Genomic DNA, 25,722 nt, shown 5'->3' on the forward strand with positions numbered 1-25,722 from the left:
CAAAACCATCTTTTTACTCCTACTCCGTGGTTTCGACAAGATGCGCCCAAGTGTGGCCTTTTTTTAACAACACAGCCTGTTCACAGGTGTTTACACAACTCCCTGTTTAGAAAAAAAAAAAAAAAAAAAAAGAGTTGTATGAAGCCTTTTGTGGCTCCAGAGGGAGCTGTTTGAAGTCTGATAAACTGTGGCCGTTTATCAGACGGCCCGCGATGTGAAGAGGATGGCCCTCGGGATCAACAGACGACGGCGGAAAAGATCTGCACGTATCGAATATCAAAAGGGGCATTTTCCGAAAGGTAAAGTTTTCAGCGTAAAGTTCCCCCTTTGTCTTTTTCCCACAGAATATTCTGTTACCAAGCTGGAGCAGAGAAGTCAGTGCATTAAAAGCCTCTCTATAACTTTTGAATTTTGCAGTTTTACAGTGAACAAGCACTGTTCTTTATCCTTTTTTTTCACTAGACATTTAGATAGGAGTATTGTTTTAAGCAATTTTTAATGTAGTACATTAAGAACTCTTGTACAACTGGATCTAAAGTCAAATTTCATGCAAATTTGCTGCAGGGGAAAGTTGCACAAACACTTGCGAGTGCATCATTTTTTGCACACATTATTGCGTTGCATATTTCATTTTCGATGGAGAAAAGATACCCGGAAACAATCTAAGTTTATGAAACAGTGAGTTATAGTTGAGACAATCCCCACATTTCTCAAAGCCGACGTTAATATTAAAGTGTAGTCTCCTGGCACACACACACACACACACACAATCATTCATTATCTATTAAAGACTACAAACACACTGGAGACGGAGGGGTCTATTAAAGATGAGTCAGGCTCTAATTCTTTGCTCAGAGTGGCACTTGGAGGCTTTACAGTTTCCTGTTGATGTGAAGTTAAATGGTGTAGTGTGTGGCCCCGTGCCCACAGAAAAAATAATAAAAGAAAAAACACGTTCACACACATTTCAGCGGAGAAACCTACAAATATTTACATTTAAAAACCAACCAAAACGGCCGGAGAAAAGGAACGGCGGCGCCACGACTTTCAAAAACCAGACGAATCCTCTAAGTGCCGGTTTTCGTTTGGAAACACAAACGCTTTAGGTACAAAACGCCCTCAGAAATGTTGGAGATGCCACATCTGTCCAAGCCTGCGCGCACACAATAAGACGCGGCCCTGACTAAATGACAAATGTGTGTTTGTGTTTGTTAAATGTACTTCCTAAAAGGCGGCGCGATGTTGGAATATGGCTCAATCGGCCTCATGTGCATGCAGGGTGGCTAATTACAGACAAACTAGATGTCTCACAGACATCACACACCTGCTGCACAAAAACAGATGTCGGTGAATCTGCTCCATCGTTCAGTTAACCGTCTCATTCCCTTCATGCAGACTCAGTTTGGTTTAGAGTATGCGCACTATTATTTCATTAATTTATACGCGACGCCTCATTAACGGACGGAATGCGCGTAATTATTTGATTTAGGTTCGACTGTAGAGACATTAAAGCTGTTGTTATTCCTCGTTGACACATGTGCACACGCCCACCACGTCGACTTGTATGACTCACGGCCACAGCTGTGTTTCGAAGATGTCTACCCTTTAAAAGCCTCTTATCCAAACTGCTGATGTACGGCGCTTTGTACTCTCCCTGCTTCTCATGTCACGTTTCCCCTGCTGCCTCACCTTTGACCCGCCGGGGTCACGCAGTCATCCTTCCTGACTTTTTCTCTTCCCTTCGTGTCCGCCCGTGCGTTCGAAAACTGAAGCCACCGTTAAAGCCTATTTATTGTTGCATAGCTATTATTATTCTGCTCACCCTCGCTTTTGCAAGGGTCGTGTTTTCACGTTCGCCCGTCGCGTCGAACGTTTCTTCATCACCGTCTATCTTATGCTTGTGCGTGTGTGTCTGTTTTGGGTGTTCATGTAACGAGTCAAAAACAGCCAGGGTGCGCTAATCTTATCTGGTACAGGAAACACATTTCAGGGCCTTGAACCAAACAACTGGGCAGGAAACAGGGTTCTAAACTGAGCAAATGGGAAGGAAAAACCAGGAGGCTGAAACAGAGACACATAAAGGGGGATCCCTTATGAAAACTTAGATTTGCCATTTCCTCTATTTATTTGTGTGTCTCTCCCTCTGACTGTTTTGTCTGTAAATCAGTGATCCACATCTTTTTTCAATTATTTACATTTTTGGTGAATGCGTCATTTGCTAGTTTGTGTTGCCCCGAGAAAAGCAAGCTGTTGGGTCTTTTGTCTTCGTCAGACATCGCCGATTACGCCAAGTCAACAGTATTGACCGTGACACTTGCACATTTGGGTCAGATTAAATTATAAATCTGAGAATAGGTGGTGCAGTTTGTGATGCTACTTTAAGTTTGATGGTTAAAGTTTCTGCTTTGCTGTTACATCTGTCGACTGACTTTGCATGCAGCAACCTCAAACGTTTATCATGTGAGGAGAATCTGAAACGTGAAGTGATTTGGCTTTGGCACGCTGAGATTTTTCACTTGTTGTGAAAAACATTTAGAACTCCTTAACATCTACTCTTGCAGCTTTGGTGCTAAAGGGCCCTTGCATCCATCGAATGAAAGTCAAATTTCTCAATGTCTTGGAGATCTTTACATCCCAAGCTTGGCAAACAAAATTGAAATCATAATGCATCCAATTACAGAACATGTCAAAACATGAATTGACCTTCTGTTACGTAACCCTAAATCCACTTAAAACAAACCAGATCATGAGCAAAAAACGTATTTGTACCAGGGGTCTGGGCTTTACCCCTTCCAGAATAACAGGAATCCTATCACCCGTTCCACATTTCCTCCTCCTCCCTTCGCCTACTCACATGCCCGCTATCTTTGCCTCTCTCAAAGTAAAGTTCAGCGCTTGACATTTATTCTCCTGCCGGCTAGAGTATTTAAAACTTACACCAGCTAAAAATGGTTTTACACCAAACAAGCCAGAAGAAACAGGAGGCACGGACTTTTTTCTAGAGCAGACCTGCTGAACCAGACCTCAGACCTCTCACAGTGTCAATATACAGAACCTTGTAAATTGACGAGAGTTAAGGGACCTCAGCTGGACCCGAAGACAGCTGCTCCATGAAAAACACACAACACTGGCCATTGTGGAGAACTCAGGCTAGGTCAGGACCCTTGGACAGGATCGTGTAGGCTGTGCAGAACTCATTTGAGCAGCATCTGATAAGAATCCAGGCCTGAAGACATCTATTGTTGTACATTCCCACAATAAAACCTCTCAACCGTGGCGTGGCGTGTCTTGACATGCACAAGTGCAATGGTCCAATCTTAGCTGTTTGCAGCTTTTATAAACTACGTTAAATAAATTCTCCGAAACTGACTTTTATCCTCAAAGGGGGGAATACAGAAAACAGTCCTAACTGCATTACTGGTTAGATTCCTACAGTTTTGTTGCAGGATGATACAGCTGACCTTTATTTTCTACTACTTTTTACTTTAATGAAAAATTGATCCTGATAAATTGCTCCTGTGTCTACCTCTATTGACTGACTGCAGTCTGCGTTTCCGTAAGACCACAGGAAGGGAATAGAAGAATAAGCCCTGCGGCGACTTTTCTGTTTTGATGCTTTTTATGGGAAACAAACCATCTGAGTAAAGCACAGGATAGAGCAGGACAATAATTTTACTGTAAACACCCATTACCGCACATCAACCTGCAATTTACAACATGTTGTCTGTTCTATGGAAACCTGGGCCAAAGCTCTGATTAAAGCTACACTCTGAAAAGAAGTTGTTTGGAACAGAGTGGAGAGTCCTATGCCCAAATTCACTGAGTACGTTCAGGATTTTCACTCGTGGCTCGTGGGATTCCTCCGTGTGGGGCGTGACGACGCATATCCAAAATCAGTTTCATCTTCTCAGCAAATGAAGCAATTCCAATATGGGTTGTCCTTATACCTTTGATATTGTGATACTAGGATGCTTCTTTAAATCTAAATCAAACCCAGATACCCCAATCCAAGTATCTGTGTTTTCCACTCTGCAAAACACATCTCTTTGCCGGCTTTGAACACTCCTGCTCAGTGTTTTGTCATGGTACAAGGTAGTACTGCGGGATAGAAATGAAGAAAGAAAAGAGCTGGGTCCAAATAAGGGCGATGGAAAGGAGGACGTATAACCTGTATCCCTACTCCGCAATGGGAAATGTGAGATTGCTGGACAGAGAGTCAGAAGAACCCTCAGGAGGAATCAAGGGGACGTCTGTGACTTTACTGTTTTGTGTTTCCCCGAGACATGGCTACAAGAAGAATCCTGCAAATCCCATCATTACCTGTGATGGCTGGTTCAGACGGGCAGACATAAATCTGGGAGTGGCATACTAACAAATGGCTTCCCTTTGGTCACATAACTGCGAAGGAAGGTATCTCCAGCCCAGACATGAACTCTTAGTAGCGGGGCTAGGTCCATATTACACACCCGGGAGGTTTTCACATGCAATTTTGGATGTTGTGTACATTTCCCACTCTGCTTACCCGGTGTAATCCAATCGGTTACTGTGAGACACTGGACAACCCCCCCACACCCTCCCCAAGGTATAATTTGGAATTCATTGAAAAGTTTACAGCTTGCATGCTCTTGAGCAACTGTTTCAAAGCAGCGTCTTCCCGTGGGGATTAATTAAAGATCTCTGAATTTGACTGGATATTTTTCATCTCAAAGGAACTGGACTAATTCTATGATGGTAATGGAAAAGGAGGAAACTCCCCACAGGTGTCTTCAAACAGATGCGTCTGTTTGTAACAACACTCAAACATGTGTTTTGAATCTTCACTTGACAAGATTCTTCTGTAAACATCCTGGCGTCTCATCGGCCCAGATTAAAGCGAGACTGGGGCCATTCAGCCCAACAAACAAATGATTTTGCAAGTTCAAGAATGGTTTGCATGATGGAATTAAGGTATATATATACATTTTGCATGGCCACATTCATATAGCCCTTCAAAATGTTCACCCTTTCATACGCAAACACCAACACACACTCACAAAGACACTGGCTTGGGAAGAAAAATGAACAGGCAATAGTTTCCCTGACACATTTGACTATTGTGTATCCTCTGTTGTTGGTCAGACATATGGTACCATTTACAAAGTGCCCAATAAAACATGTGCAACAATGGGGGTATTGCTTCCCAAATGGCCAGGTTTTGTTGTTTAATACAGAGGTATTTATTGTGATAGATTACCCGTAAATGAAAAAGAAAAGGCCTTTCGGTCCGGAAAGAAGTCGGACCAAAGGGCCAGCTGAAAGTAGGTGGACAGAAGCAGCTTTAAAGCCTCTTTTAAAGACATACGACATGTGCGTGCATATGCTAGAATAAATGTTTGTTCTGTATTGGAACTGTCTAATAAAAGTTAAAAAGTGGGACCAGCTGCTGCTGAGGCCGCAGAAGGGAAATGTGTTTAAATAGTGTGTGTGTGTGCGTGTGTGTGGAAACTATTACTAGTAAACTCCTCTGCTAACCTTGACTTGTCTCCCTGCACTTGGATGAAAACAATGAAAAAAGCAGGAAGTTCCCTGTCATCATTTGTTAAACACACACACACATACACATAAACACACACACATAGTGCACAGGAAATAGTTTGAAGCGTGAATCCCAACAGTGATCATTGTTATCTATCCTTCATGTGTCATAAAGAACTCATAGATACATTAATAATGAACAAGATTATCCTCTAGTTTATGTTAATGTGCTAAATGTAATCCCTGCCTTGATTTTGTTCACAGTTTTTGACAGAATTAAGTACTACACATTAACCACCAACCGAAATCCCTCCTACCCTTTGGCGTTGTCTCATGAGCAACAGATAACTGTATATCAAATCATTTGGGTAATAAGTTATTGAAAACAGCTAAAACAATATCTTACCTTCCAGTTGCTTCTTCTCCTGTCTCCTTGCAGGCCTGGGCATTGTCTGGACGTGGTCTGACAACCCACCATTGCTCTGGACGGTGGGAGATTGGGCCACACTTGCTGGGTTGGTATCAGTGATGCCAGGTGAGGAGAAAGAGGCAATCCTCTGTAAGATTAAGTTTACGCTATCTCTCGCATCACCTACGCCATCTTCCAAAGATCCAATAGCTCTCGGGCTGGAGGCGCTAGAAGAGCTTGAAGGGCTGGGCAGGTTGGGGACCACCTGGACAACTTGGGGCCCCGGCAGAATATCCAACTTGATGTTCTGGGATGGAGAAAGGGGTACAACGGAACAACGCATGTCTGAGATAGAAATGGAGCCTTGTGAGAGGGATGGAGAAGATTGGGAGAACTGTACAAAGGGATGGGGAAAGGGGTGGGAGGGCGTGTCAGAAGAACTGTCTAGGCTGCTGAGAGAGGCTGAAGGGCTTGCTGCGCTGGATGGAGGGCCAATGTGGTGATGGAGGCTTCCTGAACTTCTTGGAGGAGGCTTGGGCGGAGTGGGTCTCATGGATCCTCCTCTAGCCTCGGTGGGGTAAGTGATGGAGGTGGTGCTTACCAAGCTGTCTAGATCCAAGGGAAACTTGTGGAGACGTGGAGTTTCTTTGGCCTTGGGCTGGGGAGACTTGACGAGCCGAGGCCCTTGCTCTTGGCAATGTTTTTTGGAGACACTGTAGCCCACCTCCCCAAAGGAACTGGCATTATTAAGATGACCATTCCAGTTTGCATTGGCATCGACCTGCTTCACACCTGCAGCCATCCTGCCTTCACTGCCACCCCTTTGCATACTCGATATCCCTACTCTTTCATCAGGACTTTGGAAGTCTAGAATAGACATGGAGCCATGGTTCATTCCACGAGGCTCTCGGACACCCATCATCCCCTGCTTTTGGTTCATCTCAGAGTTGAAAACACTCCCATGGGAAGAAAACTTCTTCAGTTTTGCTTCTTGGTTATGTTGTGGGAGCTGGGGCTGGGTTCCATGGTACTCCCCCTGAGGCTGAGGGCTGTGATATGACTTTGGTTTGGCAAGAGGCAGGGTATATACACCCCCGACAGAGCACTCCAAGCTGGATGTGGAACTGTGAAGGCTGTCATAGTCACTGCCCGGACCAGACAACACGGAGCAATTGTTGGGATTTAGCCTACTTTGAAAGGAAGCAGCTCTGGTCACTGAGGAGCCATTGTTGTGAATGACTGACTTGTTGATGCTTCCTCGGTTAAAGGACAGGCTACTGAGTACAGGACGAGACTTGAGCGACGGGAGGGCACTGGAACTCAGGCGACTGTGGGAGTGGGCTGCAGAGCCCAGACTGTTGTTGTTGTTGTTGAAGGCAAAAGAGGGAGACTGGCTGCCCCCTCCCTGCTCCTCACTAGCTTTGTTGAGGAAGTAATGGCAGGAAGAGGGGGATATAGGGGTGGAGACAGGGGAGGCTGTGGAGAAAGATGGTATGTCATCCACATCTTCAGTGTCGAAAGATCTCTTCAGTGCTGCAGATGGGGGAAAAAAGCACACAGCATACACACCATTATTAATATGTCTCACCAGTCTAATAGAGGTCAAGTCCAAAAGAAAAGAAATTCAACATATGGTACATAGTGCGAGATCAGTTAGATAACATAATTTATCAACAAAATTGGATCTCTGGTCATTATGTGAACAAGCTGGCATCGCACTGGGTTAAACTCCCAACTTGAATACCTGTTACCCTGTTGTATGCATAGAGTACATGCTTTTGCAGTACATGAATGTCCCTGTGGCTCTCCTCTGAAGTTCATAGTTCTGGATGTTCTTATCCACTTGTCTTTGTATTGGAACAGTGTCCCCTTCCACTTTTGAACACACACACACATGCAACCTTGGTCCCGTCAGCACAAAAGCTGGATTGAGGTCGGCGCTGGAGTCAGGGCATCCTGAGGGGTTTAGTATTACAAAAAACAACTACTGCAATGTGACCCGCCATGAGAATGAGTGGGTGGGTCACAGGGGGAGGGGCATATAATTAGAGTGCCACAGTGAAACTTGTATTAGTGGCTTTATCCTCACGTGTCAGATTTCCTCTCTATATATTCCTTTGAACGAAGCATGTGTTGAGATGACGCTCAGATGGATGTGATCAACATCACATGCTTGTTCAAGAAAACCAACTTGCAGCCGTTCTTGTATGCATTGTCTTATCACTTGGCTGCAGAAAATGCCAGAAGTCCACTTGTTATTCTAAGCAAAGAGGGTCTTTCTTGGTGTCAAATCCTGTGTAAGCTGACGAAGAGCAGTGCATAGCATGCTAAAATGTTTTGTGCAAACCCGATCACTTGCTTCCAGAGCACGATGAAGCTGTTCAAAAGTGACCACAGAAGATTACTAAACCAAGCTTTGGTTACTGAGAATTCAGAGGCATACTACACTCTTTGTTTTATATCCTCCTAGAGAATCATTCATGCCGCTGCAGGATAGTGACCACATACTCAAAAGATTTGCAAGAGCAAGGAGTGATGAGCACAGGGGGCTTTAGCCCACTCGAAGACTGAGAAAGCCGAGCATTCCCCAATCTGGGAACTGATTAGCTATTGTCTGATGACTTAGTCTCTGGGGTCAATGGCCAGTGTCTTGAGGCTTCCGGTGTAGCCTGCAGATATCAGGATAACAGATAGCAGATAACAGATATCCAGGCCAAGACTGCACATTCCACTTGCCATTCACTGTTTACAGTCCAAGCAGCAATTTACAATGCAGTTGAAGTCAAGAGATGATGAACACGACTGGCCGATTGTTGACTCAGTTGAGAAACAACAGCTTTGAAGCAACAGATTAGCTTGCTTGCCAACAGGGTACAAAAGCCCCACTCAAACGATACTGCTCGACTATACCGCTCCCAAAATCTTGACCCTTACCTACAGATTTGCCATATGCATATGCAGACACCTCCAAGTCAAAAACCCTCAGATCATTTGAAACACTGTCAAATTATCCTGGGATAACATCTCATCAGGTTTTACACACCTTGACAAGTCCAGGACAGCTCAAGTGCATGCTTAAAGCAAAAAGGTGTCATAGTTTTTGAGTGACTGTAGTAATTATTTCTCATTTTACTATGAAAGATGAGTTTCCTCGTGTGTTGTAGCTTGTTTTATTTCCTACCTTTGTGTTCCTCCTGCCAGTTTTGGGTGTCACAATTAATCTTTCGTATATTTCTAGTCTAATCTCTCCTTCACGTTCTTTTCCTGGGGTGGATTTTAGCAAAGCAATGCACATATCAGGCCTCCAAAAAATGCTCTGTAACCATATAACCATATTACAATTACAAGACTCCTGATATGATTTAGATGTTCACTCTCTGATTCGACCAGTGGCACACTCACAAGCATTCACAAACACAACCACATGCATAGCATTCACTGGGTGTTTAGTGGGTCTTATACTGCTTCTGGACTGTCTTTGTTTAAAGGGACGCATCCACATCCTGTTTGTGAAAGTTAAATCGGCTCATTTTCCATGCAGTCAAGCACTTTTCAGTGAATTTTATCTGAGTGGTTGCTGTCTGTCCCTTAAGGCAAGGAGCATACAGTTTAGAAAAATATGATGAAAATACTCATTAGTGGCAGCCCAGCCTTAAATCACACACCAACATAGTTTGTAACTGAGCAACTAATGGCTCAAAGCCTCTGTAGGCTCCAGGCAGGCTGGGGAGGGGCATGTGTGTGTGCATGTTAGGACATGGCTAGGTTCACTGAGGCTACAAGTATGAACCTGCCCTTCATAAAAAGAGATAAGGAGTCCTGGTATCAGGTAATTGCTGGCACCCTGTCAAACGCTGGAAAAATAATCACCGTGATCTGCTCTGGTCTACCTGTGTGTGTCTTGTGTGAGTGTGTGTGCGAGCTGTGTACATTGACTCCACTCCTTCTGTTCCCACATTTGCGCAGACCCTAATTCCTCTTTTATTACACAATGTGTCATCTGATAAAGTGAGATGCCTGAACTCTCTGTGTCTCCCTCGTGCACACGCGAGTGCACATCAGAGCGTGCTGAATTCACGCTGAGGAAGTGTGTGCATGTGCATGTACATGTGTTCGCGTTCACGTCCAAGGTATCTTTATGGCCGCTGCAGGTCATGTCACTGGGAAAGGTCTTGCATGTTTACATTCTCCTGCTTTGTGCTTCTTCTTCCTCTATAATGCTGGATTTTCCTCTAAAATGGTGCATTACACTTCTGTGTAAGTCATAATTTTATTTCTTGTCCGATGACAAATAGTCCATGCACAGCTACAGGGCTAGAAATGCAGGGTGTTAGGAATCTGATTAGTCTGGAAGACCTAAAGTAGCCAGGTATGTTAACTACAGTATATTTAGTCTTAAATAAGGATATGCAGATATGTTCCTTGCAATTTGTCTATTGTCTCGCATCGGTATTATGGACATAGGCCAATGTTGGAAGATGAAGTAATAGACGACCATCATCTACAGACCTGTTGGCTCTGTAAGCAAACTGTGGGGGATCAAGGAGGGGGGTCAGTGATGGCACTGAGGTGGAACCACACAAAGGGCTCTAATGACTTAAAAACCACAAGGGTCATGGTGATGGGTCTACAGTCAATATGGCCTTTGGCCTTGGTTGCCTCAGGGATGACGCTGGAGGTCTTGCAGTGGGTTGGCACATGGCATGCCTGAGGTGTGTGTATGAATACAGGTGATTAGCACGGGATGGAGAGACAGAGCATGACCCGTGTGTTTTCCGGGATTTAGATTTTGGCTTGCACATTGGAAATCTGGTTTTTGTCTTCAGTCGGAAAGGTTCCAACTGGCAATCGTTCTCGGGTCAAATGGGTCTGCAGATATTTATTGGCTTCAGCTCAGACTGAAAGTGATGGAAATATGACAACTTTTCCAGTGCGCTGGTCTAGCCGAGTCTAGCCGTGGCCATGCATGGCCAAAGGCGACGACTACTACAGAGTCAGGAGTGCCCATAAAAACTGACCAGTGCGAAAGAGACGTAGTCACAGGGTAAAGTAGAAGAACTCACATCGGGAGGACTGTGTTGCTGAATCTGCAGCCACTGTTGATATAAAAACAGATTCTTCCACCTTTTGTCTTGCCCCAAAGTTCTGTGTGGCAACCAACCCCGACGAGCTGGAGGCATGCCAGCTGCAGAGCAGAGTCTGGTTTCAGTCCATAGCCCACACAAAACAGAAGATAAAGAAAAGTCTCTGCTTTCCCCTCAACCAGCTGAAGTTCATCTAGGTTTTGATCGGTGAATGCACATTAGAGAGAAATATTCCCAGTAATGACGTGCAAGACCCACATCAACAGAGACACACAAGCACACCAGCAAGTTCCTCCCTCTCCTGGTTTTTCACTTTGTTCAGAGACATGGAGGCTTTTAACCAGAGTGTCCAATACTTTCACAGAGGTGACAACAAAAGTGGGAAATAAACATTCAGAGGTTGTAGCCCTGATAATCTTGAGCTCTTCCCTGAGTATTGCAACAAAATGCTGTTGCAAAACGTACCAGGATGTCAAAAAAAGAAAACACAGAACAACTGGCCAACTCAGCGGGTCAAGATCACATTCCCTGAAAGAGGAAACTGATACTGCGAGTGTGTTTGTGTGACATCTGTCCTCGACAACACAAAGGTCCTTGGAATATTAGGAATAAATTATTATAGGGTCACGCTACGTTCCTTGAATAGCTTTAGGTTTGAACTCCACAAATTCATATAGAAATAACCAACTCTGAGCAATAACCTACAAACAAGAAAGTGTTTTTAACAGCATCAAACAAAAATGAACTGGTTAGTGTGCAAATATTATAGACCCCATTGGAGTTTACAAGTACTTTACCAGCCAACAGTTGGTTTCTGAGCCATTATTCCTCTTTTGTCGTCTCTCTGACTCTTTAGCTATGTCTCTGCTGTCAAATACCCGTACGTTGTCCCAGTTGTATGTTGTTACATCTGCTAAGTAGGAAAGCACCATAACATGTAAGACCTGAGGACACTACATGCATGTTTCCACCAATCAATTAATTATCCTTTGGCATTAGTGACCAGTGAACCAGTAAACACCGGGAGGATGGGAGGCCCAGCCTGCCCTGTGGACACACAACGAGGGGATGCTGAGTCTGGGCTTGTCAGACCCACCCCCACCGACCAACACACACCACCACCACATTCCTTGCAATTTTGGGGGCTAGGTAACTTGCAGAAAGACTGATACAATACTGCATTTACACATGCACACTGTGGGTTTCACTTCAAAGAACATTACTTTGAATTAATTTCATAGAGACTTACCCCAAAACTCAACAACATGAAATAGCCTTAACATAAAACTAACCCTTTCCTAACCTTAGTCAAAGCCTTCACCTTAAACTCTAATGATTTACTTTACAGGGATACAGTGACTGTGTAAACTGTGTTTATGTCACTACAACACAAGCACGCTACACATACACATTCACACACAACCACATTAAAACAACTTCCACTTACTAAAAAGCACATCTGGAAGACACATTCCAAACAGCCGTTTGCAATGTTGTAATGCCGAAAATAACACAGTGCCAGGTCTCATAACCATGCAAACACACACGCAGAAGAAAAAGAGAGCTCTTACATCACTGTATTTCAGATGTCTGGCTACCATTTGCCTCATAAGCACCTGTTGCCTGAAAAACTATTAGACAGAAGCTGGAGTCAATTAAAGACACAGTGTGTCCAAAGTTTAACTGTCAGCATGTCATGCTTTTTCAGATGAGATGAGAACACAGCAGCAGTTACAGACATGTCTAAATGTTACCAGTTACCCCCAGCAGATTCCATCAATTTTGATTATGAAACCCTGCTGCCACACAAAGAATGAATTATTTTTGCTTTGCACAAAACAGTAACAAGTTAAATTTGAAAAACCCAATAGAAACATGACCTCCTGAAGAAACTGGCTCTGAATAGTCCTTTCATTGTGAAGATAATCCCAGCTGTTCCCTCTGATGGACGGAACTAACATCTTAACCCCTTAACACTCCGCTATCAGTACCTAAAAAGCTTGAAAGCATGTTGTTGGTCAGATGCTTATGGCAAAAACACTGTGCACCACATAGAGATTCAGTTCAACGAGTATGCGCCACTACAGATGAAAGAGGAGGTATGACACAATGCTTTGTTGAGTATGTACTCTTACTACAAAGTACGTAGTAAGCAGTAAGTAACTACTGCTGCTCCTGCTATTGTGCTATTGTTGCAGAGGTGTTGGTGGTTTTGTGATTTCAATCACTCATAGGTTTTTAAAATAGAGCAGCAGAATTGATTATCATTTCAGATCAGTGAGTGATGTGTTACAAAGGCACCTTTCAAACACCTAATGCTGCAAGGGTAACCCTAACCCTAACCCTAATTAAAGGCTTATCTTATCTTAACCTGCAAGCAGGGCATGTGATCGCGACCTCTTGCCATTTTTGGCGCGATTAAGTGTTTGGGAATCCAATCACTTATGTTCTCTATGGTTAGTTATGGTATGTCAGTATTTTGACAATGGGTTTTGCACTAGGATTTTGAATGATTTTGAATCATTTTTATCATGAGCTCTTTGGATGTCTACACGACCATCGCTACAGGGCTTACAGATAGCTGTATGACACAGGATTCATTGACCCATTCACAAAAATATTCTATTTTGGGTTGAGCTTGACACATGCACAAAAATGTCAGATTACCTACAATTGCTTGATGGACACCTAGACCAAAAAGTGGTTTCTCTGTAACTAAACACATCTGGGATTTGGACCATTGGTCATACAAAACCATAATTCGAAAATTTTCGATGGTCCGCTGAGTTTAAGAATATTGATACTTTTCCCTGCACTGTTAATGATTTTGTTTCAATTCTCATTGGTTGATTAAAAATATGTGTCTAAGAGCCAAACAACTCCAGACATGTCTGAATGGCAGGCAGATTGCACTGATGTTCTGCCAAATGGTTGACAGCAAGACACATTAAGTAGTGCTTTTGTACTTTGCTGCATAATGGGCTCACACTGGTTTGTGGGTCAGTGTGCGTGCAACATGCTATGGCACCTGTGTTAACGTGCATTAGAACATGTACGGGTCTCTGTTATTCTTGATTTAAGACAGAACTTCTGTTTGCACTACTGAACATAAAACGTAGACCGACTGGTGTGTCCTTAGGCTGCTGTGCTCCACTGCTTTAATGCAGGCTGGAATGTCAGAGGGGAGCAGAAGTGTGTTTTTCATAGAGTACCATTAGTCATGAGAAAAAACAACAAGAATTCAGTGTGTGTGTGTGTGTGTGTGTGTGTGTGTGTGTGTGTGTGTGTTTTGAGAGGTGGGGGCAAAGTCCTTATAGGCAAATCTCTGTAGCCATCTTGGTAAAGACTCTGGGCAGTGAGTTCAGGCTAACAAGACCAAGCCCGTGTCTGAATGAATGGGGAGGGGATGGATTCATAAACCGCATATAAGGAATCACCAGTCAAATCTACTGGGCATGTGCATGGTTAAAAAACACCAACTTTATTTATGCTACACGATCAACACCATCCTAAATTACATTAAGGATACAGTAAGTCAAGAAAAGCAAGATGTAAACTTACATACATCTATGTCACCACAATTCAAGCTGCTGTGAAAGTCACCCATGCACTTCCATCTGTGCAGCAACACAATTGTCTTCATGTGTTTCACAGCATGGCTGGTGCAAAGCGCACACTTTTGGGGGAGGGACCATGTGTCATACAACCATCTTCTTTGGCGTAAAGGAATTTTCCCATAGATTTCGATTCAGGACTAAGTGGTTTGTCTCTACACTATAAGTTTGTCTCTGGTGTGGGGAAATAGAGGTGGGGGGAATCACTGGGTCAGTAAGTCATGGGACCCTCTATAATCTGTGCTTGGTTCATGACCCGCTGGAGTGCAGTACCAGTAGGTGACAGAGCAGAGAAGGGCAGCTCCTAGTCCTCCATGATCTCCTCTAATCTCCCATCAAAATGCAACATTGCTCCGGTGCTGAGTCCGACACATCAGTTTTAATTTTGCTTGCACAAACACTATATGAACAACCTCATTACAAAATCATACAGGGTGCCAACCTTAAAGACTTAAAGACTTGACAGGTGTAAAGTTGTCCTGCACACTTATTTCAATCAAATTCTATTTAAACTGTCAGATGAGTTTGAAAGAAAGACTTTGACTTCATATTCTAAAAGTTGGAAGGCATGTAGTGGAGGAGAAGGGAGGAAATAAAAGAAAAATACCAAAAAGTAGAGATGCCTCAATATCAGAAATTTGGTAGTCAGTACCATCACTAAAATCCGCAATTCTTAATACGGTACCATAAGCTGAAGTAGAAGTTCCTACTGACCTTTGGCCACCAAAATCTAATCATTCCATCCATGAGTAAAGGGAATATTGGTGCAAAATTTAAAGGAACTCTCTCAAGCCATTTCTAAAATGTCAAATAATTTATGGTCAAAAAGGTGTTTTGTTAAGTAACAGTGATCTTGACTTTTGACCTTTTGAACTGCCCATTCTTCTGACTTCGCCCTTGAGTCAAAGTGGATGATTGTGCCAAATTTGGAGTAATTCCGTCACCACATTCCTGGAATATCACTTTCACGTGGACAGGATGGACATGAGGTCACGGTGACTTGACCTGTACCTTTGACCCCCACGATCTAATCTCTTCATCCTCGGGTGCAAGAGGAGGTTAGCGCCAAATCTGAAGAAGTTCCGTCAAGGGCTTCCAGAAATGTCGCATTCTCAAGAATGGGACATACGTTTGACCACCAAAATGTAATCAGTTCATCCTTGTGGACAGTCATAGCAAATAGCACTTCCTCAAGGTGTTTCTGAGATGACACATTTACAAGGTGAGTTATGGAACACGTTTTTTGACGAAATGACTTTGACCTTTACCCACTACAGAAAGAGCAGTACCTTCACTATTCTCTGTGCTATCATGTTTTTTTAGAATTTTAGCACTGACTTGGTAGTAACGCATCAGATCTTGTGGGTGTGGAATTATATCAGGAAAACATAAGGCAAAAGAGAAAAATGAAGAAGAAAGATGACAAAGCAGAGGTACCTGCAGGAACACTCAGGGGACTGGGTCAGCCCTGGACCGGATTGATATCCTCATAATTAAGGTAGATCCACATTAAAGGAGGTGATATTTCCTCCACTCATGAACGTGGACATTGCACACTCACTAGCACCTGATCATGTGTTTTGGTTAAATTTGGTGATGTGCAAATTCAGTTATATGTTTTTGAGGAAGTTATATGTAGTTAAAGGTAGTTTGGTGTTGATAGGCGTTCCTGACTGTTGTCCTTCCTTTTGACATACATGCATGGCAGAATAACATTAACTCCACTCACCATACAACACCACCACTAACTAATCTATAACATACAATAATTAAGTGAACAAAATGCAAGTATGACTAAAACAGTGCCGATAAAAAAGAACCTGACAAACTGCTGCACTTCGCGACATGCAGTGACCAGATGCAATACTTTTGGGCCGAACACAGACACTGTGTGGGTGTCACATAGGTAACATCTGTGTGCAAATCCTAGCTTTTTCTTTATTGTACTTCTTTGGCGAGATTGGAGGCACTGACACACTTTGGTTTGAAGCGACAAATAGACCAAAACAGCGAGAGCCGCTACATAGGCGGTCTGTGGCCAAAGGCTACACTAATTTGTTTAAAGGCACGGAACAACACCTGTCTAAATAGAAGAATGTGGAAAAAGCGTTAGAATGAGTGAAGGCCGGCTTTTGTTGTTCTGTCCCTGCAGGCTGCAAAGACATGCCTGATCGCCCCGAGGAAGAACAATCTGTTCATTCTAACATTCCCCCACTCTTTCCCCTCACTATCCCCACGCTGAATGTACTCATAGCAATTAATGGTTTTCTTTATTTTTGTTCTTTTTTTATGGGGTTTTCAATGTTTACTCAAGAACCGCTGTTGCAAAGAGGGCTAAAACTGAGAGCAGCTGCAACCTTTGATTCATTGTAGTGAAAATTCAAGAGATGATTTCAGGATTAGGGTTGGGGTTAGGGTTAGAATAGCCCGGAGCACTGATGGTTACAATAATAAACACCAACACTAACTACTATTTAAGGTAAGAGAGGAATTCTAATGAAGATCAAAGTTGGTACAAACAGCTATCAAAGGTCTTTAAGTACAAAGTTTTGGTGCATCAATCCACTCAAACCTCCCATCTGCTTTGGGAGCACTCCAGCAACCTCACCTGACTTCCCCCCTTGGTTCCTGTCATAATTCATAGCGCTCCTCGAAGACAGGAACCTTTCACTTCATTTGAAATGATAACGTTACCACCACACAGAGTATACAGAAAGCCAAAGTCTATACTCCTATACTTCTAGCAATTTAGAAGCCATATTTTTCTAATTTCTATATTAATTTATTATTATAATGTGACTATAATGTTAAATCAAAACACATATTAACACAATGTTGTGGGTTCAGCCTTGCTAGTGGCTTTCTTCTGTGCTGTATGTACGTTATAACTCCAATATCTGGCTTTGCGATTATCTTAGTTGTAATATTTGCCCTCAGGTACACAGAATGCATTTCTGAATGTATTCCACTGAATTAAGGACGATGTCTCAGTAACCACTCAGTGTAGATAGAGCACTCCTTGCTGTGTTAAGTTGTTTAGATAACGGTGCATGATAAGAATCGACTGTACTGTTATTATAAGGAAAGCTATATAAACATGAGCTCCTTTCCTAGTACCTCACTAAGCTTACTTGATAGATGTCTCCTCTTGATTCCTTATATATATGAGGCAATTTAAATACAATACTGGTTCTCCTTTGTGCTGTCCCTTGGCCGCTGCAAAGCTAATGAGGACACATTAGGGAAAGGGAAGTTAACACTACATAGAATGAAAATGTAAATCTCTACGTCACATACGTCCTTTAGCAAACCAACTTTTCAAATTTTCATTCTCCACACTCGAGTCGTGATGATCGAGTAACGCTGCGTTGACCAGCTCACATAACTAAGCTAAATGAGCTTCTCTGCTGTTTGAGAGCAGTGAACGTGGCAGGCCTGGACAGGCTGCGAGTCGAGTTCTATGAAACGTTTAGAGATAGATTGCTACCACCGTTTCTGGAAATGGACTAGGAAGCCTGTGGAGGCAAACTGCTTTAGCACCATCACTTTACAAAGACTCTCTTACAGTTATTTAAAAAGAAAAGGAGGTAAACTGGTCGGCAGATGTGAATCATACTGGCCTACCTCCCTTATACATACTGATTAGCTAAAGTGTTAACAAGAAGACTGTGCTTACATCAGTATTATAGTTTCAGAGGTCTTTATACAGCCCTGCTTATATCAGACACTCTTATTGTTTAATGTAGTTATTAGGCTACTCAATCAGTTGATTTTATTTGAAATGATTAGTATGGTGCAAAAACACATTTGTGAAATTGTGCTTGTTATACGAACTATACAACTCACTTTATTAGGTACACTACTGAGACCTAATGCATTCCGCACTGAATCCCCCTTGTTACTTAGCCTCACCCACTGACTAAAATGGAGTTTATTTTCAATGGTGTACCAAATGAAGTGGCAAGTGAGTGAACCCATCTGTTTCTGCACATACTGAATTACTAAATCTGTATGGATCCTTTGCTGGTTACAAAATTCACTATGCAAAGTATATCGAAATATATATTTATAGCATTTGTCACCATTTGTCATCATTTTCTAACTCCATTTTTTGTTTTTAACCTGGTTTTAAGATGCAGTCAAGAATCTATGAAGCAATGGTCTAATCCCCTCAACTGTCTTTGTTGGTATCGGGGACTTATTTTGCCACCCTATCTATACAAAGGTAAAAACAAACAAAAAACAAATAATAACAACCTTAATCTGGAATGGGAGGATTCGTACATTTAATTTACTGTACTTCACATCTGACAGAGAGGGACTGTAAGCTTCTAATTTCATGCGGTTTGAACTTGGCTGCACATATGACAGCAGCAATGCACTGGTTTTCAGACAACCCTTCTATTCATCGGGCTAAAAATGAAAAACGACAGCACTTCATCCTTCGTCCGACGCTGTTGTATACTGACACAGCAGATAACCTAATGAAAGACACCTCAAGGCAGCTGTTACAATACACATCCAACGTAAGGTCAATCAGGTGTTGTTTCATCATGCATATACAGTATACTACCTCCACTCTAAATTAATTTAATAAAATAAAGATCTTGTTAGTTGGAACTTATTTACTTTATGTCTTCATCTCTTCAAACTGGGTCTCTTCTCCAGGGAAGCAAAGGTAAAAATGAGCCTTTGGTTGCAGGCAAAAAAAAAAAAACCCTGAAGCACCAACTGTTCATAAAAAGCCTTTCACGCTGCCCGGCCAATGAAAAGCCGACTTGTGCTGTGAAATGCTACCTTTATTCTTCTTAAATGTTGTTGTTGCTTCACATTTTTTATGCGTCTTTAGCAGAAACCAAGTAAACACATCCGAGCAACGTGTTTTTGACTTTGCCTCTTTTTCTTATTTATATCCCTTTGTTTACTTTAGAAGGAAACGATAAAATCACAGCCAGGAGGCTACAGACAGTATCAGCCTTTGAATCAAAGCCAGCTCATTCACGGAGCACGATTTACTGCTTATGAGAGACGCTTTAAACAGCTCCGCTCACCACTTCCACCGCCACCAACTCCACCACCACCACACCTCATCCACACTCACACACAGACACACACACACACACACACACACACAGGGCATGCTCTCCAAGGCTTACACTGTGTCATTAGTGTACTCTCTGACCTGCCCATGCTCTTTTAAATCGGGCCCTGGTAATTATCCTAATGGCGAAACAAAAACAACCAGTTCGTTTGAAGGCCTGCCACATTTTTGATGGAGTCCTGCATCAGTGATGGTAATGTGATATATAAATTGTTGCAGGCTAGTAGTCACAATGAACTAGTGAATCACCTTTTAAAGAAGTCCATTCCGTCCATTAACTGATTGATAAGTCTTCAATAAAAGCGTAAAATAAAAGTCTGCAAAACACCAAACCACCAAAAAATTGGTTTACTTATCTTTAAACAAATAGTTAATTGACTCATTGGGTCAGCTATAAAAATAATCATCATAATAAAAAAAAACATTACTGCTCATCATCAGTCCTGATTTGACTTTTTCTTAATGATCTAGCATCTTATACTGTATAAAACTGTGATTTTACGCACTAAAATAGCTGATGTTTAATGAAAAAAAAAAAAAAAAAAAGAATGTTTCACAGCACAGCACCGTCTACTATTAATATTCCAGCCTTGATGCACTTTTCCCTTTTTTAAGTGAAGCATGAAAACAGCCTGCAGCTGCATCTCGCATTTGCCTTTTACGTGCCAACCAAACAGCCTTAAGTAATTCAATATTACAGCCCGCATACCTTCAAAATCTGATAAAATCCCTTCTAGGTGGTCATTCACGGGAAGATCCGACATCCTGTCCTGTGTGCAGATTCTCGCAGATGCCGCTCAGGATCAGATGAGAAGAAGAAGAAAAAAAAAAAATTAACTGTGAAGACAACTTTTATTCCCCGTCGGAGAACAGCTAAACTAGTCCGAACCGATGAGGTCTGAGCGCTCAAAGTTTTGTGCGTAACCTCACTGTCCGTCCTGTCGAGCTCCCAAGACCATCGGTGCCTCAGCGTGTCGGTGGCCCATCCCCCCTGCTAAGCCCTGCACCCGGGGGGGAGACGAAGGGGGCGAGGACATTGGGCGGGCAGCCGATGGGCGGAGCCTTATGCAACACCTGGAAAAAAAAAAAAAAGTCTTCAGTCAAATGTCCCCCCCTCCTCAACCACCTACCTTTTCTGAATTAGTACAAACTGAAGTTTAAACAGTGACAAATAGTTCTTTGTTGTCTAAATCTCCGGCTTTGGGGTGTATTTGAAACCCGAGGCTTTACTTGTAAATAGAAATATCATTATCTTGCTATCAGTTTAGAATATATTTGCTGAACACATTTCAACAACCTTTTTGAATCCACAACTAAAACTAAAGTCCTACTCCCTCATGGGCTTAAATCAGAATGAAATACCGTAACGCTTCTAGTAAAGGAGTCAATTCTGATTCATCAGAGCATGGACATGGTCCTTCTGAGGGTGTCCTGTGGTGTCTGGCAACAGAATGTTGTTAGTGGGGGCCATTGGGTCCTATGGCTTGAGGGGAGGGTCCACTGGGGATCATCCCACAGATACTTGCTCAGGTTGGGATCTTGTGAATTTGGAGGCCAGGTCAACACCTTTTTCATGTTTTTTAAGCTTTTTTTTGAGTTGTTCCTAAAGCGTTTTTGTGTGTGTGCCTGTGTGAGGCTGCATCCTGCTGGGGATGGCTGCTGGGGTGGGGGGTGCCCAGTCTGGTCTGGTCTAGGGGGATGGTACATGCCTAAGTAACATCCACACAAATACCAGATCCAAAAGTTTAACAGCAGAACATTGTGTTGTCACAAGATGTTCAATGCTATACTAACTTCTCCTGTCAGTGGTTTTAATGTTGTGGCTGATCGGTGTAGTTCTGTGCAACATACAGTGCAAATGTGTTAAGAGCTGGTGTTTACATGGCTGACATTTTACCAGAGCTGCCACATGACAAATTGACAAATCAACGTACACCTATGACACTTACACCACTAACAGATCCTCTTGAGATGGGAAATAACCAAAATGGAAGTGGGATCTCCAAAAAAAGGTGCACAAAACTTTGTATTAAGAAGTACAACGTCATGCAGTTGGAGCCAGTGGGCCCGCCAGCTTAAAGGGAGGCACCTATACTCACTGCTGCTTCCGTAGCCGCACTCCAGAGCAGATGGTGAGACTGGTAAATCACATAAGTCACTTACACTCTTAGCTGAACTGGAGTGCTGATTTTAATATAACATCTTCTGAGAGATTGTAGCTGTTGACTGACAGGAAGAAATGTCTGGGTGGGGCTGTGAATCAGCAGCGCTTTCCCCTGTCAACATCTAGGGCCGAAGTGCCCTGGAGCAAGACACCTAATCCCCCCCAAATTGCTGCCCAGGTGCAGAACGTAGCTGTATAGAATATGTGTGTGGGGCATGGGTTGGATGTCTGTAAAGTAAGTATATGGATGAGAGAATCTTGTGCCGTCGTCACTTGGTAGGTCTTGACGTGGGGAAGCAGATAGATTTTAATGCTGGATAACTCAGCTTTGCTCTCACCGAGGTGGAGTTCATGTGCCCACCCAGGTAAATGATCAACTGGGTGGGAAAAAGAGAGATCTTGTGCCAAGTTATGGAGAAAGCCGGCGTTGACAGGTGTTGCGCGAGTACCAATGTTTGTGTTGGAAGAGCAACTCTCTAACAGGAAGGGGCCACTACTACACTTTTCTAGTGTAGTAGTTCTAGCACCTTTTCCAAACGCTTGGAGAAAACGCATGGAGACAGAAAATAATAATAATAAAGTTGGTCTGGTACTGTGGCACAGGAATATTTTGAGCTTTTCTCTGTTCAGGCGCCTGGACACAAACTGTGAACTCCATCATGTGAACTAATCATTACACTGTGTACCTGTTGAGGATACAGGTTTTATTTCACATGAATTTATTGGTGCAAGACAGTATCAGGAAACATTCCTTTATTTTTCTTGAGGAGGACCAGCGCACTGAGGCGTGTAAAGGTTTATGATTAATCTTGACATGTCTGCGTTTATTTGTAACAGGCTTTGCCACGCTAAGCAGTGCTCTGAAAGGGGGGACTAACCGATAGTTGACACTAAAATACCCTACATTTGGTAAATCTGCATTCTCAAATGTTATTCTGCCTCCCTGTGAGCCGTGGTCAACGAGCACTTGCTTCACATAGACTGTAAGGCAATATGGTAAGATCCAGCAGTCTGATTTGAGGGGGAAGCTGAAACATGTTAATCCAGATGTTACGCTCCGTCATTGCCTGGACAAGATCCCTGTTGAGGTTCTGGTGAAAATCTGCCAGTTCAAAGCTAGGTATGGAGAAAGGGAGGGATTGCAGAGGAAGGCGGCTTGGGATTGGATCTGCCAAATAAGTTGCTTTGAAAAGCAAGGCAAATATACTGCTAGAAATATACTGCTAGAAAATAGACTACTTCCAACGATGAGTAGGGAGAGCTGCGAAGAAAACTGTTAACAATGGGTGCTGAGCCTTGTTGCATGTGCGTGCCATGGGTATGAAATGAAACTTCTAGTTCAAGAGGCTGCCATCTTCACCCACGGGGGAGAAGTGCCTTTGAAGGTATCCACTCACTGCAGTAGCCACCCAGGTAACTAGCGTGATAAGGGCAGAGGCAGTTTGCAACTTAGGTGATGTAGGGTGTAACAGGTCAGGCTGTGGGTTCATAGGAGGCTGGACTTCTTTCTTCTTATTATTATACTCAGATGTTGACTGTTTGATTGCTGTTCAAAACTGGATAGGAAATGTTATACTCTCACTTGACAAAACACAAGGTACTGCACTAAATCCCCCTTCACGGCTACTGACAAAGTGAAAATAGAGTTGGATCAACAGCTCTCTCAGTTATTTTAAACAAATGCCGGATACCACCACCTTCATGAAGCAAAGATTTAGAGGCAGACTCTTCCCCTAGTGTATCTTATGAACTGTCTAGTGAGAGTGTACTGTGCATATTAACCTAATAGTGTTCTGGGCACGGGGCACGAAAGAAAGTCTTCACAAATGCACATTTGAGAAGGGAAAAACCCAGTCGTGACAGCTCTGAGAGGGTTTAGTCTGTGTGAAACAGAACAGTCAGACCTTTGGAAAACTGTCTCCGGCACTGACATGAATAAACCAACTCTGACACGCCGGGGGGAAACGCCCTCATTAATACGTACCTGTCATAATTTTAAGATAATCCCTAGAAATCTATTCAGATTGACCTTAATAACCCTGACACACTTGAATGGGGATGGACAACCAAGGAATTTAGTTTTGAACTTGTTACGCCCCTCTGCAGCCCCCTCTGGCCTTGCAGGGGGCGTGTACGTGTCTTTGGCTCATGCATGGGCTTAAAAACCTTAATCAGCCCCAATGGTGAAGGTGTAGGTAAAAGGCATGTCAGAAGAGGTATGGTATGCAGAAATTACCACGTTCTTGTCGTTTTATGCTTACTGGTTGTCATTTTTGTCACCTAAACCATTTAGTGGGGGCCTTTGGGTCCTATGGGTTGAGGGGAGGTGCCTCTGTGGATCAGCCTTGTTCCAGTGCACCCCACAGATACTTGATCAGTTTGGGAAATAGGGAATTTGGAGGCCAGGTCAAGACCTTGTGCTGTTCTTCGTGTTTTCTTTTTGAGTTGTTCCTAAACTGTTTTTGTGTGTGTGTGCCCATATCAGGCTGCTTCCTGCTGGGGATGGCTGCTGCCATCAAGGAGTGTCATTGCTATGGAGTGGGGGTGCCTGGTCTGGTCTAGGTGGGTGGTACATGTCTAAGTAACATGCCAGGTCCAGAAGTTTCCGAGCAGAACATTGTATTGTCACAAGATGGTCAATGTTATTTACTTCTCCCGTCAGTGGTTTTAATGTTATGTCTGATTGGTGTAGCTTTCTTGTGTTCACTTTCTTGTGTGATTTTATTTAAATTGTGGCCAAAAAACAATCAGTAGTCGACCACAACATTTCTTTCTATCCTTGGCAATAATAACTTTAGAGTCTGCATCTCTTGAGCTCTCTTATGAACTCACCCAGTCTACTACATCCTTTCTCTCTGTAATGAATAATGTTCTCCTTCTTGACTTCGTACATGTTAAAGTTGTTACATTATCCAAGCAGCTTTCCATCACAGACACACATTCCTGCGTCTGTGCATATCATGCAAAGCCGTTGTGACATTAATCCTTCCCTTGGTACAGAGCCACAGGGCTAATGAGAGCCCCTTGGCACTCAGTCCTAATAGGGAAGTATGTGAAATAGAATTTTAAAAACTTCTAGAGAAACATTTTTATAAAAAATTAGGTGAATTATGTGGTGTGCAGGCGTGATATAAGAAGTTGTGTACGTGTAGGGAATTCAGACGCACGGAAGCGCTTAATTAACCATCTCCTGTGATATGCACGATAGTTCCAGACAATGCATTTGTTTGCTCCTGCTCTGACTCGCCTGGAGGAATCTTCTTGCACAGGACTCGAAGTCTGTGGTGAATTGTTAGCGCCAAAGAATTCAGGCAACACGTTCCAGAGTAATTTGGATATAAAGACGCAGACATGGTGGAATATGATAATCATTAGCCACAAAAATAAGACTTTACGACTGGGTATTATTTACAGGGTAGAGTTCCTGCAGTACGAATATGAATATATACGAATTGAATATGATAACATTTCCCCCTCCAGCTGCATTGCAGAGTTTAAACACGGGAACAACGAGGGATTGAAGCTCGGTTTCATCTCCTTCGGTAATGACCCTTGAAATCTGATTTCTGACACGGCCCTTGGGCTGACCAAACAAATATATCAAAGAGCTGAAACCAAGGCAACTAGACTTTCTTGGGTCTCTCAAGACAAAACTGTTCATTCAAAAAGCTTCTCGAGTTCTAATTGTCGTTGCGAAGTCACAGGCATTTAACCTCTAGTTGGGGTTGTTAAGAGTCATTGAGGTCACATGTGAGTTGTTGACCCATCTGACCGTCATATGAGTAGTTAGGGTCACGTGACCTCGGGCGTGAATGTGTGTTGAGCCGTCTGAGGAG

At 43.0% G+C, this 25,722-nt stretch overlaps 1 protein-coding gene across 1 annotated transcript in view; it reads right to left on the bottom strand.

Moving 5' to 3' along the window:
* septin12 (septin 12) overlaps positions 1–20,667 on the bottom strand; it is a 41,484-nt gene extending 20,817 nt beyond the window's left edge. The window contains exons 1-2 of the mRNA XM_084570046.1: positions 20,432–20,667; positions 5,921–7,456 (exon numbers count right to left, since the gene is read on the bottom strand). Coding sequence (XP_084426172.1) covers positions 5,921–7,456; positions 20,432–20,486 — 1,591 coding nt within the window. The 5' untranslated portion in view covers positions 20,487–20,667. The remainder of the gene's footprint in view (positions 1–5,920; positions 7,457–20,431) is intronic.
* Between the last annotated feature and the right edge of the window lie 5,055 nt (positions 20,668–25,722).

Source organism: Chelon labrosus (assembly GCF_963514085.1).
Source record: "Chelon labrosus genome assembly, chromosome: 21".
Lineage (NCBI taxonomy): Eukaryota > Metazoa > Chordata > Actinopteri > Mugiliformes > Mugilidae > Chelon > Chelon labrosus.